The following is a 19,070-nucleotide window of genomic DNA, read 5'->3' as shown; positions in this document are numbered from 1 at the left end:
CTGAGCCAATAGAGCAGGGAAACCTCAGACTTGTCCTTCTGAGAGGGCATCTGGACCCGGATCATTATCGGGGGGGAAATCAAGGCATGTGTGCTCATTTAAGCTCATAAGAAACATTAATGTGTTTTCATTTGAGGAACAATGAGGGCCTGGAGGCACGAACAGAGCAAGGGCAGCCACAGGAGCAAGTAATGGATACGGCATTGCACAAGTGCTTCTTGGGCAACAGTGCTCACATGCAGCGTTGACTTCAAAGCCTCCCATGTGCAGCAAGCCAGGTTATTTCAATTAGTCTCCAGCGAGACCCTTCATCTTCTTCCTCCTCCTCCCCGGCTGGACCCCCGCTACTATCGCTCCAAAAGATCAGCCACACGAGACGCTGTCACTCTGTTTCCTTTTACCTCCGACCCGCTTCTCCGACTCAGCCCACGGGCTTTGTTTCGGAACAGGACAGGAGAGTCAGGTTCAAAGTTGGGGGGAAGACCGAGGGGGTAAGATGAGAGGACGGTGGCTCGGATGGAAACAGACGGTGCACTCCTGCCGGGTTGGACTGGGAACGATTCTTAAATCTCTTCAACAGCAGCGCCTTCCACAAAAATGCACACCGGCAAAACAAAAAAAAAAACACAAATTTGTTTAGTGATTTGCTCGTTGTCCTCCATCATCAAACATTATTATTGTTACAGGTATGTGATATTACGATGATTCAGATTGCAAGTGCGCGAGTTGACCTCTTTGTTGACTTCTCTGCCTCAGTCACTCAGCAAAACCCTTCGGCTGACTGAAAGCTACAATACCACACAGAGGCTGCGCTGCAGTTTGAAGCTGTTCAAGCGAAGAGTGATCAGGTTCAGTTCACACTCGACATGAGTACGAACACATCTGGTCCTATTTTAAAGTGAACGGGAGAAGGAAGTGTTGATTGTGATGATGATATCTCCGTGCCGTATGTATACAACTCTCTCTCTCGAGCACAGATCGGACATTCAGTCATGCAGAATGTGGATATAAAAACAATCACAGATTTTCCCTTGACTTCAGTTCGCTCAGTCGTCACCCCATGCGCCATTTACCACAACCTGGAGGTTTTCCAATCTAAACAAGAGGGAAAACATCAGGGCAAACAACACGCCGCGAGCCGAACACCTGAGGCTTTCTTCAATAGAATAGAATAGAAATACTTTATTAATCTCAGAAGGAAATCCTCACTGGGTCAGGAGGTCAAATGGTCAGCACCGCTGCAGGATTTCCTGCCTGAAACACATCTGTGGCCAGAGGCCATGTTCCTCATCCACTGTCGAAAAACACTTTGATGGTTTAGCAAGTCTGTTCTTGGGTCTCCGTCTGGTCTGGATTCCTTTTTGTCACTCTGAAAATACAGATGAAATAAATATCAGATAAAAGGAAAACTCAACAAATAACCCAACAAAGAAGAATAATGCATTTGCTCGACAGCATCTTGTTTTTCACCGCCGCTCTGGAGGAGAGGGTCATCCTGGGGAAAGAGTGATTCAGAACCTGCTGCTTCACAGGAGTTAAAAGAGCAAAGTAATAGAAAACACTTGTTTAATCAAAGCGAACCACAGGAAGACTGTCTGGTGACCTCGCGGTGAGTTTTTAATATCAGGGTTTTATTGTTCATATTAATGGACTTTTACTAACAGCTCATATTAAACTTGCAAAATAGGGAAATAAATATTGAAGGTCAACTGTACTAAGCCCTCACAAGGTATTTGCATTAGCGGCTTCTTTCCCCCGATCCATATAAAAGGAAGATTTGAGCTTGATCATATTGTTGTAAATATAAAGAATCCTGCATCAAAGAGACTGGAGTCTTTAATTTTTGAGTGGAAGAGAAATAAAGAGAAGCAAAATTACTGATCAGTGGCTCCCATCAAACATCCCTGGTTCATTCATATTCTGTCTATTTTTTAAAACTGTGGCGACGGGCTGATTTCACCAGTAAAGACACTTTTCACAGCAGCCAAAACCTGCAGCTTGGTCCCAGTCGTTCCATAGTTCTATATCAGGAAAATGTTACTACATGTTTTGCTGGTCGTCTAGTTTTCGAATATCAATGCTGCCTAAAAGAAGCTTATGACTATATTCATCTCCTGAACATCTGAAAATATGGATTTCAACATCAAGGATGGCTACAGATATCATCGAACATGTCAGGAAGAATGCCTTAACATCAACTGTGCAACTCAACAATAGTGGAGGATTCTTCTTTCCCAATTTCAGCTGGTTGGGAGGATTTTATTCATCCATAAAACTGATATAGACAGTTCACTTTCAATCATTTCTCAAAACTCAGACAAAGCCCCCTCTACTTTTGGATGTGTCATCTCGGAGAACCGCAGTAGATGGGCCGCACACACACACACACACACACACACACACACACACACACACACACACAGACCAGGCTTACATGTTATGGTGTAATGACTTTCCTGCTCCTGTGGTGAGCCGCAAGCCGACCTGTCGAAACCTGCACAGTAACCTTAGAAGTGGAAAGTACCCCTGCGAGCCACAGACACAGGGAGCACGGGAGGAGACCACCATACAGCAGTCGCACACAAACACACATCTAAGCACACTCAGAGTTGTGTAGTATCAGTGTTTCCTTCCTCCAGACACAACCCAGACATGATCTGAAACTCAGTAAGGCCTCTGCTACTTCCATCCCGCTATGCCTCTGATGTTGCAGGAGGAACTGATGTGCCTGTACTTGCTCGGTGGGGGACATTTGTGTGCACGTGTACGAGTGCGACCACTCACTCAAAGAGAGCGTGAGACGCTTCTTTACACGCCGCTGCTACTGTGTGTGCCGTACCCGCGAGTGTATCCGAGGCATCCAGAGCCAGAATGTGCACCGGCACGTCGGGAGTGTGTGAGATCATCTCCCTCACATCTTCAGACCTTTTGACACTCTTCATCTCCGTTTACACCTGGCCTCCCTGTGATCAAGGCTTTAAGAGGGGGCAGGTGTGCTCCCGCTTGGCCTTCGCAGTTTCATCCAACACCTGCCCCGAGTGCCGCTGGAAGCAGGAGGTGGCTCCATCTTTTCCCTCTCCCCTGCCGGAGCTTTGTAAGTGGGGAAAGCCCAAAATGAAGTGTAGGAGCCCATAAAACAGGCCTTTAATTTGGCTGCATACGCCCAGGAGCTAGAAGCACCATTAGCCCCTTGTTTCCCTGGACTGCCGTCGCGAGTGCGATCCCAGAGGGGATAATGGGTTTATCGACTTTAATCAGATCAGAGAGGAAATTTATGAGCGATGGCTGAGAGGCTGGGACATGCTGGATATCAAATAAGCAGGTGGGATTCGCTGCGTTAGCCAGCACAGCTAAAAGGTGACTCGAGAGGAAATGGGAGGGAGAGAAGACCTCTAGCTACGCAGCAGTTTTCACAAGATAACAAGAAGCGTCAATTTGGAACGTATAATCTTTTTAAAGACGCAATGAAAGATATGTGAGTGGCTCTGGCTGGAGGTGCTTCAACAAAACACAAGCCATGATTTGTCCTTTGATTCAATGCGTCCTTGACCTGCAGAGACCTTTACAGTGGTCACTTTTATACCAATCACTAACATTTGTATTCCATTGTCTTTTGTCTTTAGCTTTAATCCCTACAACATTAATCCAAATGAAAAGAAACTGCATGTAATTTGACACCAGCCTCACTATCCTGCTAAAAGCCACAACATCAAGAAATCCAGAGAGTCTGCCGTCAGTTCTTCAGACCGGAACGCTCCTGTTGTTAACTGTCGTTACCGTTTGACATTTGATCTTCACTGTCTACTGTGCGCTGTGCTGAAATCAATAACTAGCTGTTAATACAAAGAGCCGAATGACTTCCAGTTTAAAAGAAAATCATCTGTGAACTACAATGCACATTTTTCTTTTTGAGGGAAAAGCATTTTTTGTCCCTATATCAACAAAAACTTTACACACTGCTGTAACACTCAGTGGATCCTCTCTGATAACGTGATATCACCTATCATTATTTGGAATTCTGGGGGATTTCATAGCAAGAAGAACCACTGGAGAATTACTGGACTGCTCTGACTGGATTATCACAGCCAGAAAGTGGACATTTGTGGCATCAGATTTTCTCTGGAAAACTCTGGGGATTTAATCGAGACGCTGAAAGACATTCATCTGACATTTGCAACAGAAAATTTTCTCTGAGAAACTGCGAAGATTGAAGAGACTTTGGAAAGCAGCCATGTATGTTGCTCCTTCTTTCTGTCCAATATTGAATTTAGGTTTCTTAATATCATGCATCACCCCTCCCATAAGTTTTATTGGTTTAATTCATTTGTCAAGTTATTCTCTTTTGGTTGTCTATCTCTTTTCTTTTGGTTTTTGCCCCAAATATAGCCATTATCACAATTTTTACTGAAGTGAAATCAAATTCTTTTATCTCCTGAAAATTTTAATCTAAATCTTAACCAATCATGTCTGATTTAACTGGAAAATTAATTTTCCTGAAATTTTTAATCTGATCTTTGACTATTTTTAATCATTGGAAGTCAATTTTCTTTTTCCTATGATTCTGGTAATCTAAGCATTTGTAGTTTGTAGCAACTTTTTTACTTCTGTCCTGTCTTTTTGGGGTTTGTTGTCAATCAAAGAATTCTCAACTCTGATATTAGGGAATTATTTCATGCAGTTACAGTCCAGTATTGTGGACATTAATGATTATCATCGTTGTCAAAGGATTAAAAGGGACCAGTGTGTTAAAATTAACAGATTCTAACAGGCTGCAAAGTCCAGAACTGAAAGCACGTCCTTGGAGCATATAGGTACTGAGAGTGACTCTCCTTGCCTGCCGGCTTAAACAGACACTTAGATTTTCCTCTGAAGGTTGAACCACAGGGGGGTCAGGTGTCCAGACCCTTGAAAAGGAGCGAGCTAATGTGTCTTCTGACTCTGTTGTGGCTTTCGGTCTGCTTCTGAGTGTCTTTTGATGGTGAAGGAAAACGTGTTCATTGACTTTCTATGCAGTTACTCTGTCGGAAAGATCTACAGTTCTAAGCGTTTTTGTGAAATTCTGAAATGTACATCATTTTTCAGTTTTTTTTTTGTCACTTATTGTAGTTCACCACTTACCTTTGTTTCATTTCAAGCTGTTAACTGGACTTGAATGACTTGTATTGCAATAATAAATGAAAAAAGGGGTAGTATCGACATGTTTTGTGAGGTGAAATTGACGGAAAAGAACAACAAGCGGCAAAACAAAAATGTACTAATACTGACACATCTGTTCCTCCTTATTCAGTATTTTTTGATTAACTGAATTGCATTTCATAGGAACAGATCTTTTTTCCTCTGCGAAACCCACCTGCTACGTTTCCTGTTGTGCAGTCTGACCATTACCCCCACAGTGAACAGAGCTGAGAGGGAGCCCACGGCGCCGAGCGCCAGCGCCACAACATCATCTGTGAAGATCACAACAGCAGGAAGTCAGTGAGCTTTCCCCACAGCCCACATTTTATTCAGATTCATTAATGGGGAAAAAAATGTCATGGACATGGACATGAGTGTTTCTGAAAGGGGGGTCCTGGAGGTAAAAGTTTGGGATCTACTCTACTGTGTGAGCCCTCTAAGCAAAAAGGATAATGTCTTTCCTGTCAGCAGGATAATGCACACAGGGAAAAAAATCAATCAGAAATGGTCTGAGGAACAAAACAACCCCAGATCGCAATCAAATCAGCCATTTGTAAAATGTGCTGGACAACAAAAGAAGTTGAATCCATCGGGAGTGCCAGCTTGTAAATTCTAGGTTTTCAGTTCCACATAAATCAGGTTTATATTGTTATACGAAATTATTTTATAATTTGCACATTACTGAAATGTTTCTTAACTTCTTCCAGAATTGGAGCAAATATTTCTTGAAGTTTCCGAACGTCTCTAAAGACTCAGGTATTCGAAGCAGCGGCATCAAACTGCTGAAGCCTGTCACAAGCAGCACAGACGGTAACGACGCCAGGGACGTGTGGAGGACTGACATTCAATCAGTGTTAACATCCACCTTTTTATTCCAGCAAGCAAAACCCCAGCAGGTCTGGCTACTCGGCTGAACTGACAGACACTCTGAAGGCATTACAGTTCCGGTGGGAGGGGATTAATGGAGGTAAGCTGAACTGGCTGACACCGGCAGGGAATAGAAAACTTTTCTTTTTTAATTCATTTTTGTTTTGTGTACACCATCCGTCTCTGTCATCTGTGCTTGGATGCAAATACATGAAGGTGTAAGTTATGAACTCAGAAGAAAAAAAAAAAACATGAGCTGAAGCTGATTGCAATCGTTTTTCCAGTGTTTATCTCCCAGAGAGCCCGTAAGCAAGAGAGAATACTCTTTTATGACCAGGCCAAGCCCGGACACCCCCACCACCGGCAATTTTATCATGAAAAGCACTTCTTCAGAAAAAACATGAGGGTCTTTTTTTTTGTTTTTTTTTTCCAGAGCTGATATCATCTTCAAATAATTCTGTTGATTTTCTCTCCATGGTAACAGCGAATGTCTCAACTCAGAGCTGTTGTTGTCATCTCAACCTGTCGGACTTAATGTGACGAGCAGGAGTATTTTTGGAATTTGAAACGTGTCAAACCTCACTCGTCGAATCCCGGGTGTCAAAAGGTGAAGAGCAGCCGGTTGCATAAACACACTTTAGCGAACATAAAGCCAGGCGGTAGCCAACGAAAACAATTCGTCTCATCACTGCACCTGCACTCTGCCTCCGGTATCAGAGCCACTCCCTCCTCTGCTCGCTTGTGAGGCCATTCTTATACACTAGCATGCAGTGATCAAAATAAGTGAGAGGCTCCGCCTTCAAAAAGACCACTGTTTAAATCCAGTAGGACTGTCCCGAGCTGCTGGTTTGGATCTCTACTGTATCCACAGGACATGCACTGTTAAACTGTGCCCTTTCAAATACAAATTAGCAGTGTGTGTGTGTCCGTGATCTACTGGTGTTAGCAACAGCCTCTGAGCCACAGGTGTGCAGGCGCAGCGCCTCACATGGGTTTGTTTTGCATCACTAAACTGATTTCAATAAGGTCACATGAGTCTGAACTGTGAGACATTTTACTGGACAGTGACAAAACAAAGATACTGTGGCTGATGGACGTTCAAGCCAACTGAGTCCAAACCATCCAGCTGGAAAGTGGTTTATTTATAAATGACCCACAGCAAATTCCAAAAACAGTGAAATGTGGCCCACAAATGAAACGTTCAATGAACTTGATTGCACTTCATGAGGCAGATTGTCAAAAAATGAACTTCTCAACAACACATGAATAATTAAATAATAATTAAACATAATTGGTTAAACTTTATACAATTCCAACATGTGAAAGATTTATTTTCCTAAGGTTCAGGTGTATTTATATCAATCAGAGAAATTTAAGAAAATCATATGAAAACTTAATTATCATTAGCAGCTGTAGGTAGCAGTTCAAAATAGTAATAATAATAAAAAAAACAACTGCAAGTGTATGCAAACAATAAATAACTTGTGCAAAGGTGAAGTAAGTAATGTGTAGTAATTGTACCTCTTGTCTTATGTAGAGGGTGTGTGTGTGTGTGTGTGTGTGTGTGTGTGTGTGTTGCATCGGTATTATCAGCACATAAAACCGCATTGTCAGTTAGCAGGTTTACTGGAAATGCATTTTCATTGAAATGTATACTGAAAGAACCTAAATATATAACATACTGACTAAAAGCAGTAAGCAGAAGCTTAGAAAAGTGTGCATTTTCAATAATCCGCCATTTTATTGACAATGCAACATTGATCCATTCATTCATTGATCTTCTATTGAGGATCGGTCAACCTCAGGGTTGCAGGGCGACTGGAGTCCATACAATAGAATATAGACAGCTTTTTTTTATTATTTGAAGGCATCTGAAAAAACAGAGTGGGGCAACAAAAAGCTTTAAAAAAGGTAGTACACATAAAATACCTCCAGAAGGAATAATCTGCAACCAATTTAGTAAATTGGCAACAGGTCAGTAACATGACTGCATATTTAAAAGAACATTTTTCAAAGCAGATTCAAACCTGATGTAAGTTACCTGAGCGTGAAGCTCCGAGGCAATGTGCATTTTAACTCTGGAACAATAGGTGTACTTTGAACTGCTCTTCCCACAACAAAATCAAAATGATCGGAAACGAGAATTATTGACAGAGAGGTGGAAAAACCTTTACGGCGAACCCTCTTAAGTGTGCATCTCTCATGCATTCACGGGAACAAATTTGCACTGACGAGTCACTAACATTACTCAGGAGCGTCAATGGTTTTTAAAGTTTCCAGCGTCCCTGATTGGCATTTCAAAACACCATTTCGCCTGCATTTACCAGCCACTCCTCTGCTTCTTCACATCATGGGAATCAGGAACCAGATGCACCGGCAGAAAACTGAGCGAGGCTTTGTCTTGCAAGCCACGTAACTCTTCCCTCACTCTATTTATTGTTCTATCCTTTCTGGCAGCTGTCACCTTCCTTTCAATCACTTCCTTCTCCTCTGAATGAGGGACTCCATTAATGTTATAATGCCAATAAGGTGTGGCAAACCTGTTATTGGTAAGCGTTTAAGTCTCGAGGCGGCCTCTTAGAAGACCGTGACAAGACTGAGACAAGATAATAAACACTATAACCTTGCCAGATCACCCACAAGCGTGCATGTTGGAGAATGTAGTGGCTGCCAAACAAATCTTACAAAAACGACCTTTAATTATGTCCTGATCAATTCAAGCCATCAACCCAAAAAGTGTTTATCTGATTAATTAATAATATAAAACAGTCTTTCAGAGAAATATAGATCAAACACACTGAAATGAAGACAGATGTTTTTAAATGATACATTCTCTGCATGTTAATATTGTTAAATTTGGCTAGACTAAATATTCTTAACAGTTTTTAGCTTGAAATCCAAATGATTTATTGACAGTTTTGACATTTATGAACCACTGATTGGATGTCACTTGTCAAAATGTTTGTTCAATGATAAAACTTGAGTCTGAAGACTCACTACATGCTGACCTTCACAGCAGCACATGGTCACTATCTTATAAGTAAGAGGGGAAAAGTACAGCATCCATCTCAAGATGACTTTCAGTGATTACGACATTTCCTCTGAATTCTTACTTCAGTGGGAAGGACTTCCCGTCACCTCTGCTGACAGAGCACCTCATTAAAGAAGTCAAACTGGATGTGGCGGCATTTGTTGTTCGACGCCACGTCCTTTTCAGCTCAACTCTGACTCCAGTCCTCTGGCAGTTCGGACGACTCAACACGCCACGGTGCTTCATGTGAAGGGAGGAGGAGGAGGACGAGGCTTTCATGGGGACGTTTCCGGCCCGGCCTGTATTTAGTACTGTTTACTTTGCTGGAGGTCATATTCAAACGACGGAGCCAGCAGCTCAGGCAGCACCTGCCACCGAGCACCTCCGGTCATGTTGACAGTTGTTAGCGCTGATCAGTGTAATGAGAGTGTTGGAGCAAAGGGTAATTATTGTCACAGAGCTATTAAAGGCCTTCTTTTGTGTGCGTATGAATGCAGAATATGGCTGCCACTAAATAGCTTCCTAACCGTGTATAGCTATTTACTTATGTAAGCGCACGTGTCAGAGAAACAATGCACTGCCTCAGTTCTGTTGGAAGGTGCAGCAAGGATGAAAATATTTATAGAATTAAATGTCACATTGTGTTCCACAATTAAAAACTGGTCTTCCTTCCATTGCTATTTAATAAGATACTCTTGTCATAAAACACAATTCATTCATTACAACTAATACAACTGTTACCCTGCTTCTTTAGAGAGAGCAATAGTCTAATTTCTTTGTTCGGCATCTGTTAAAGTTCTTCTTTATCCGACTTAAACTGGCTGAAGATATAAAACACCGATTAAGAGCCTAAACTCCAACATACTAAACAATTTCTTTTTTTACTTGCAATTCATAGTAAAAAAAAAAGTCTCATTTCATTCACCCTCTCAAGTCAATGAGACTATATTAATATCCAACAACTCTTCAGCCTTTGATTTTATTTCTTATATCTACTTTAATGACACTACCAATGATTATGCATCAAAACTAATGTTACAAAGTGAAATACCACTCGTGTATGCAACACACTAAAAATGTTCTGAACTAACGTGAAAACAGCGTAAAAACTAAAACCAACATAACAGAAGAAGGTGAATTTTTAATATCTGCAAAACATTTTAAAGGTTTTGATAAATCTGGGAAACCTGATGGACTTACTGGGAAACATAACTGGGTATCATCTAAATAACAGAGGCATAGTAAAACTAAGTATGTACAAGGACGAAGGAGGAGTCACAGAGCCGACCACTGGGGAACTCCACTCTTTATACAAAAGAAAGGGGCGTGAGCTTCACAGAAAATTAAAAAAAAAAAAATGAATGAAGTCAATGAATCCCACAATATCTCACCAGTCTGCAGTCTGTCAGCAAGAACTTCATGATCAGTTATATAAACAACTGCACAGCAACTCTATCAGAGATGTAATGATCGCCTGATACAATAAAGTCAAATGTGGGCAAAGAGCAGGATACACCCAGCACAGGTCACAAGACACAATCTCACACAATCACATTGATTTAACTTGGAATCCCATACAGACAAATGTGACTTTGGATTTAAGTAGGAAGACAGGATACGTGAAGAAAACTCATGAGGGTGCAGGAATAGCACACAAAGGCTCCACCGAACATCAGGTTCAAACTATAATCCCTCCGCATGGGAGGCAACAACTCCAATCAATCACTGACGTCTGTCAGTGAAGACGTCAATTCGTCCAAAAGACGCCACATCAGTATGAAGAGAACATCAGGTCTACATTCATGTTGTCATAGAAACTACAGTGATAAGTTTGGTCAAACTAAAGCAAGTCACAACAAGAGGTCAATCGATTAAAAATAACTAGGTTGACGACAAAGAAAGTGCATGTAACATGACAATCAATGTACGGAAGTTCTATCTTTGAGTTGGGAAGCGCTGCATCCAGCTGTGACCCGGCCAGCTGTGACACGCCGCTCCAAATCAGATCTGTGGAGTCGATTCATCCCTGATCACTATCAGGAGGAAGTCTGAGTTTGCAGCACTAATAGGAAAAGGATGGAGGACTGGAGTGAAGCCACGGAGGGATGAAAATAGAGACCGATCACAAGTCCGGGGGTTTTATTTCTGTTTGTTCGCTTCACTGAGGCTGACGAGACCATGAAGTATGAAATTCATGAAAAATGTGACATGTGCAATTAATATCCTCCAGTATCAGTGTCAGTGCAGGATAAAAACATTTATTAAGAGAACCAGCTCACTTTACTCTCCTCAATGAGGCAAAAGGAGGGTTTAACCTGTCCAGGCATTCTATAGAAAATACTGCCACCTGATGGCAACAGCTGGGAACTACAAAAAAGCAACTCAACGCGAGTTCAGAGCTGATGAATTAAACCATTTGCAGGGAACCAGGTGGTTCCAATTCACAAACGCTGAGCCAGTCCGAGCCAGGTTCAGACGTTTATAGCTGTGTTGCTAATGGTCTGCATGAACAGCCGAGTGTATTTAATCTCTGCTTTCAAAGAGAAGAGAAGGATTCACCAAGTCGCTCTCAGTTTTCAAGTGGAGGATGCAGCCGTTTGTGCTGAATGCAAAACATGTGAGCTGTTTGCAGGCGATAAGCCATTTGGTTTGCAAAACTCCCTTTCCGGAACGGCCGTCAGAAATGCTGCCAAAGGTTTTACACATTTCAGCTGAGTTCAAACTGCAGTTTGTTTGTCAAAGAGCCATTAAGCAGTGTATTAACAGTTTGTCATCTGTTTAATTTGAATTCTTATCCCACTTGCAGCCTGTGGCTTTGTGATCTGTGAGAAACCACCTATAAAAATGGAACTATTCTGCAAATATTTTACTGACATAGGGAACATATGTTGCCAGAGGGGGTTGTTTGAAATTTCTACCCAATTGCATTTACCAGCATGTATATATGTGATTACATTCACATGATTTTTCGTGTGTGCTGCAGACTTCTACTCTCCTTCACATTTCCAAATCATGCTGTTGAGGTTCTCGCCAAACTGTTCAAAAAATGGCTTCAAAAGATCAATATATATTAGAGGAAGATTAGTCTTTACATGATATGCAAGACAGTACAAATGTTTGTTGGTGTTGCCACTGACAAAAGTAACTACCTCCAAAAATATTCCAATTTGGATAGCCCAAACAGTTTTACTGTTACATGACATGATGTTCCTTTTGTATAATATGAATCCTCTATTCTAAAAACACTCCAGTTGATTTTGCTCTTGAGTTGAGCACATGACTGACCTCTGACACACTGTGGCTGCTGTCCCGTCCACGTCCCGTCGTCCAGACACGTGCGCTCTGCTGAACCGTGCCGTGTGTAGCCTTCATCGCAGGAGAAGCTCAGAGCGTCTCCCTCCAGGTAGCGCGTCCCATCCTTTTTACCATTCTTAGGCGTGGTAAGCCAGCCGCAAGACACCACTGAGCAACAACGACATGTACAGAAACATCAACATTACCGCCACCAAAAGAAAACACGACAATATACTATCTATTAGTTTAGTTTATTTAGTTTCCAAAACAGAACTTTCTGAATCCACTGGCTGGATGGTATTTAATCTCATTCCTAATTCTCCAAAAATCCAGAAATCTTGTACAATCTCGACTTATCTTCATGTACAGCAACATTTTTCATTAACATATTGTTAGTACTAAAAGCACAGGAAGAAATATGGATGTTCTTGAATGATAAGGGGTGAATAAAGTACCTGGCTGCAGGGCTTTCTCCAGCGCTTGATGGCTTCGGTAGGCCCTGAGTGTGGCATTTCCCATCGAGAGGCTCCCAGCTACCAGAGTGTCGTATTTACAGAAGTCGGCCCCTTCTCCAGAGCACAGCACTGACATGTCTGACACCAGAGGGCCGTCGGGTCTCTCAGGTGGAGAAAAGTTAGGAACAAACGTAGTGTCATGGCTCCAGGAGGTGTAGGAATCCAAAAGGTACTCCGAGTCATACGTGAAAAGTGAAGACTTGTTTGAAATGTTCCCTGTAAACATAAATAGACACAAACAGTTTGAGTTCTTAGTTGATAGAATGGTGAACTCTTTAAAAAAAGAAAAGTCACCGTAGTTTAAGGTATGTGTAAGACAGGCATCATGTGCACTGATAGGTGGACTTTAGTCGAGTTGATCTTGTAAAAGTAATTACTGTAATTACACTAGAGATATTACTGTCATGTCAAGTTAAAGAGTCATATATGTACTAGTTATGATAGCTATCTATTCAAAGGAATCAAAGAAAATGCAGCACAACATATAAAATGAGTTCCGATCATGAAATAAAAGCAATTGGCTTTAACATGTCTACTTTATAATGAACGCTTGTTCAGTATTTTTCAATATCTGTTTTCGGTTTGACCATCTAAATTCTCCAGTCCTTCACACTCACAGCCTGCTCCAAAGGTAAAGATCTCCCCTGGTGTAGAGTCCGCCGGGACAACCTCTCCCAGCGGGGTCATAAGGTCATCCGCCTGGTCCGAGTTCATCACTCCAAGGAGGCCCTGCGTGCGGTTGGAAAACTCCGCAGGAAGCAGAACAGTCACTGCCATGGTGCCTTCAAGCAAACGGACTTCCACAGCAGTACCAGAGGAGAAGCTGACCGTCACGTTCTCGGGACAGGGCACGAACACAAACACTCCTGCAAGGAGAAACGTTCTGCTACAGTTTCATGTGTTAAAGGACAGGATTTACATGGTGGTACATTCCAGTTTATTTATTTATTTATTTTTGGTAAAAGTGACAGGCTGATGTTTTTTCCTTGAAAAAAAAAAAAGCCTTTTTATTTAATCAAAGTAACCTGTTTTCAAATGAAATATCAACTGACGACAGACAAATTATAGAACTTTACTTTATGGTATCCCTCTCTTGATCCCAGCACAGATAACACAATATAATGATTAAAATGTGGTTTTACTACAGTTGGGACTGGCTAAGTGAGCTCACCGTGCAGATCCATCCATCTCTGCTCTGTGAAAGGCAAAACCTGTTGGTTTCTCAACACCTGCAGACGACCGTCAGCCAGACGCACCTCGACGGAGTCCGACGTCTTCTCCTTCATCGCCACGGAGCACAGCTGCGTAGCTTTCACCAAGGTGCCTTGTTGGGAAGCAGAGACGTCTCACTGTTAAGGCCATGGATGTATCTTGCAGTGTGTGCTTGTTTCATGATTGCTTTTGTCCAGATGTTTGCCCTCGCTGATCTAACAAGGACAATATTAATGACATCTGGTCATCTACAGTCACTTGGCCCGCAGCAGTTTTGTTAAAGGCTTTGAGGATTTTCTAACCAATAAAGCCGACATCTGTTCCTCTCCTTCATCACATCTGACCCTGAGAAACTGAGTGAGAAACAAAAGAAGAAAAACATCCAACATGTTTCACACACACAGGGACCTGACTCTGTCCTTCATGCCAACATCTGCCGGTGGAAAAAAGAAATGTGCAAAGTGTTAGAAAGGCCATTAAACACTTTATGAAAAGAGCATAAGCTCAGATTCAGGAATAAATATAACAGTCCTCAAGAAGGAAAATCTCTGGAAGTCTCTTCAAACACAAGAACTCACCGTTGTGCAGTTTCACCTGTTCTGTTCGGGCCTGAACACTCAGCTCTCTGTGTGGAGAAGACACGAGGTGATACTCTCCTCTGCCGTTGAAAGTGTATTTCAGGCCATCAAACGTTATGAAGTGTGGATCCCCGAGGACAACGCCTGCCAGGCACGGAGGAACAAAACATCCATGGTTACACTTCAACCGACCACACATTTTAGGACACATTTCAGGATATTTAGCTGGTTTCATTCTGTATTTTACTGTTCTGGAGCCGGTAAAGATGTTTAAGCTCCTGTGACATATTACCTTTTCAGCTGTGGTATATAATTCATTCACTGCTCCTGTGTATTACCTGGGAATCTAATATGCATTTCCAGCCTCAGTGTGAAGGAACATATTGTATACACTGTTAGACATGGATGAATGAACACATGCAACAAATACATAAACACGTCTCACCTGCTTTCGGTGGCTGGTACTTGCGACACTCACTTGAAGGTCGGTGTTTTAAGTAGATTTGGCAAAGGTCAGACCACAGGCAGCAGTAGCAGAAGCTCAGAACATCATAAAGCCAGTGGGAATAACCCGGCACGCGAGGGGGCTCTCTGTACGGGGGGGAACCCCAGTCGTGAGCCCGGTCAGGGGTCCCACCCCCAAATGAGTCTCCGGTCACCATCAGGGCGCCCATCCCATCGTAGCAGCACTGCTGCCCCGAGCCGTGCACAGGGCTGTGCACGCCAGAAGAAAATCACATAAAAAATAAGCTGTTTGCGGAGGTTGAAAACTTTCCACTCCTACCTGGCTTGAATCGCTCGGACACAGTGAGCACTGCCTGGATGATAAGAACACACACTCCCAGTCTCAATGTTGCAACTATAATCAGTCTGAAACAACAAAATGTTGAAAAAATGTGTCACAACACACAGCACAGATCAATAAGCATATCAAACCTGATGACAAAACTCAAACAAGTGACTTGACCACAAGTCACATTAATTATCAAAAAGCATATTTCATTTGCATTCTTTACAGATCAGATTAGTTCCAAATGGCCTTTATTTACACCAATACCTCTGGTTACTTTGATTAAGTTAATAAGAATTATAAACCTATTTAAATGCCAGACCTATTAAAAGATCGACTAAGATAGACACAGAGGCGGTTATTATCTATGTCAGTGTTTCTTTTATTTGAAATAAGATTCACCAACATATATTCTGGACATCCACACAAGCTTTGTCTTATTAGTCCAAATAAACACAAACACTTCTTGTGCTTTAACCCTTAATTTCAACAAATACTGTACTTGATTTCTTTGTAATGGAGCTAGTTTTGTATAACAGAGGACACAAAAATATCTACTGGTGTCAAATCCAGGAGATCTTTCTCTAGGGGTTTAGTGAGGAGTGCTGCTGCAGGGAAGATCTGGGAATCGGGGAGGGTAGATGACTTTTCATGCTCCATATTTAACCTTTCCACTACTTGAGATGAAACTATGAATAAAGACATCAAAAGTCACATTTTTAGAAGGTAATTTATCATAATGGCAATAAATTTGATTCAAAACTGTAAAATAAGCCTTGCAGCTGGAATAACAATCTCCGGACTGCATGTTAAAACTTACTAGAAAAACATGTAAGCAGTATTTATTTGCATATGGATCCAACAGCCATTAAGAAAAATTTTATAACGTGAAAAACATTAGGAAGTCCAAAATTTACGGCTTGGCGTGAGCGAAAGCACATGAGAGTAGAGATAACTGCAATGTGGCGAGTGTGAGAACACTCTTCTAATTGGAAACATGGAGGCTCTGGTCAACACCTGCGTGTGAGTGTGTGCGTGAATGTGTGTGTGTGTGTGTGTGTGTGTGTGTGTGTGTGTGTGTGTGTACACTCACATGAAACCTCCCTGTGTCTGCTCGGGCCTGTGCCAGAGTGCAGGGGCAGTCCACGAGCTCACTGAGGAAGTCGGGCGCCTTCTCCTCCAGGACTTCCCACTGCAGACACTTGCGCCGTGCCCAGGCCGAGGAGTCGTCTCTGAAGGACTGCTCAAGATGCCAGGCCAAGACGTGACCCGCACTCCACAGCGCCTCCACGTCCCTGTAGGCAAACATTTACCATTAAACTTAACATTGCCTTTGAACTCATGATCTCATAATCATCCAAATCTGAAGCAGCTCTGCCGAGACAGTAGAAATTACTGCTACGACTCAAATAAATCTCTGGATTCACACTTCAACTCAGCATAAACTAAAATATCAATGCGTGGATAAACATGATGCAGACATACTACCAACTCTAGTAACTATCTGATGTGAGAAGAACTTAGATAAAGTCAATAAAACAATAAAAAAAAAAACAATAAACAATAATAAAACAAGTTAGATACCTTGCCCCATCAGATTCAGCACTGGAAATGATGCGAATATTTCCCAGCTCCCAGGGGCGGTAGTCGTCTTTGGGCTCAGGAATGAAGCTGAAGCCACCAGAGTTGGGCAGATTTCTGCCGACCGAGTACAGATAGCTCAGCTCTGCTCGCAGAGAGGACGATCCATTCGCCCCTGCTGCAGCGCCCCTGTCGACCTCTCTGTAACCCCACAGCTCCACGTTGATCCGGTCTGCTCTGATCAGAGAGCTGTTCCAGGTCATCTTGAGCTGGCCTCCAACGTTCGGAGTGCCATAGTGCTGCCACTGTGTCGAATTCACCAGGGTGACCTCAAACGCACGGTCCGCTTTACTGGGATGCACTGAAACATCAGATGAAAAACATGAAAACGTTTCACCAAAAGGTGAGACATGCAACGGAAAGGCCACTTTGAGCATTAGCATCCCATAAACAGACCCATTAGACAAGTTATTATCTTGGCAGCATTAATATGTTATAACTACCAATGTGTTCAACTTTTCACATTGGAATAGCCAGTTGCCTGACTGATAGAGGCAGATGAGGTGAAATCCTGCTTTCAATACAGCATCTACTTACCTGACAAGAACTCTGCAGATCTGTCAAAGTGTTTTCCATCTGTTGAGATATCTACTGTTATCCAACCCGTCTCATACAACAGAGGAGAGACACAGTACGCGTGTCCTTCAGCATCAATGAAGCCGTCTCGCTCAATCTCCCCTTTGAATCTACAGCAGACAGGAGACAGACTTGAGAGACTGTGATTCAGAATAGCTGCATTGCAAGTAATACACATTTTTATGATGTTTCTCTGCTTTTTAAATTTTATTTTTGACAACACGGGAAATGCAGGGAGAGACAGCCTTGGCTTGCTGCGGATCAAACCTTTCTGAAGGTGATGCAGCAAGTCTTCAGATCATTCTCAAAACATCAGTGGTATGAGCCCAATTTCAAATTCATGCATAAATACAGTAAAATATGAAGCAGGTCTCCAGGTGACTATTGCAGCTTCCAAGCACAGCAAAATTGAACACAAAGGAAAACATCATTCTCCAAAATAATAACGGTACCAAGTAATTTACCGGTACCCAGGCTTACCAACCAAGTAAGACTGGGTTGGTATTTGTGCAAACCTGCAGTGAAGCTGAGAGCCAGGATGAAGGACCAAACCAAGGACCCTGAGAGCTCTTCCTCCCAGCATGCAGCTGGAGTGAGGAGCCAGCTGGAGACAGGATTGCTTGTAGTCTTCACAGCAGTTCTTTAGAGAAACACATGCGGGACGACAGGAGCAGTCCTCCAGGACACTGCCACATTTTCCTCCGCATGTCAAACCAACTGAAAGTGAAAAGGACACACACACAAAAAAAACAGGTCATTATCGAAAGTATTACTTCGTTCTCACTACAGTTTGATTTAAAAGCCCCATGCAGTGACTGGGTGACTTACCGACTGTTTTGGGTATGATAATTAGAAGGATACCACAGATTAAAACGCTTCCTCTCGGGTTTTTCCTCATCTTTTTCCTCGCTGTGGTAACACAGAGTGTTGCAGCCCCATGTGATTCTGAAACACGAGTTTCGGAAATGTTTCACTTCAGGTTAACAAAGTAACAGTCGACAGGACTCGATTAGGATTTAACAGACAGGAGAGCGCATTGTTTTCCGCTGAACCCGCGCGTGCAGTGTCCGGAAAAGCTTTGATCCTCCCCGGAGCGCTCCGTGTTTCTGCGCTTAAACACACGCGCTTATGTAAAATGCAGCTTTTGCAATAAATGCTCTGAGCCAATTGTTTGTGATAGAAATTAAATGATTTAATTCATAATAATAATAATAATGACATATTACCTTTTTGGGCCGAGAATGTGTTGTTGTTTGGGCTATTTGACTTATGCTGAAAAGCAATACCACCTGAAATCTCTGATGATGTCAAAGTTCCCCGTTGCAAGTAGTCTGAGGAAAAGTCACGTTTTATTGCGTCTCATTACAAGTTCAAACATTACATTTTCTTAG

General features: G+C 42.4%; 1 protein-coding gene across 1 annotated transcript; it reads right to left on the bottom strand.

Moving 5' to 3' along the window:
* Positions 1–891: 891 nt before the first annotated feature.
* Positions 892–18,694, bottom strand: susd2 (sushi domain containing 2). Its single transcript, XM_030104822.1, has 14 exons — positions 18,508–18,694; positions 18,195–18,396; positions 17,641–17,789; positions 17,047–17,404; positions 16,556–16,757; positions 15,457–15,542; positions 15,118–15,386; positions 14,673–14,816; positions 14,054–14,206; positions 13,500–13,748; positions 12,823–13,098; positions 12,359–12,535; positions 5,351–5,447; positions 892–1,369 (listed from the first exon to the last, which is right to left on the bottom strand). Exons 1-14 carry the CDS (start codon positions 18,575–18,577, stop codon positions 1,318–1,320), a joined length of 2,484 nt encoding a protein of 827 aa, XP_029960682.1. The 5' UTR covers positions 18,578–18,694; the 3' UTR covers positions 892–1,317.
* Positions 18,695–19,070: the final 376 nt, after the last annotated feature.

Source organism: Salarias fasciatus, chromosome 12 (assembly GCF_902148845.1).
Source record: "Salarias fasciatus chromosome 12, fSalaFa1.1, whole genome shotgun sequence".
Lineage (NCBI taxonomy): Eukaryota > Metazoa > Chordata > Actinopteri > Blenniiformes > Blenniidae > Salarias > Salarias fasciatus.
The sequence above is the reverse complement of the archived record's forward strand: the minus strand, read 5'-3'. Positions and strand labels throughout refer to the sequence as shown.

Coding starts and splice junctions, on each gene's coding strand:
- susd2 (XM_030104822.1), bottom strand. CDS start 18,577: ATGAGGAAAAACCCGAGAGGAAGCGTTTTAATCTGTGGTATCCTTCTA. Junction 14,817..15,117: donor GTACCAGCCACCGAAAGCAG/GTGAGACGTGTT, acceptor CGTGCCTGGCAG/GCGTTGTCCTCGGGGATCCA. Junction 5,448..12,358: donor GCAGCCACAGTGTGTCAGAG/GTCAGTCATGTG, acceptor TGATCTTCACAG/ATGATGTTGTGGCGCTGGCG.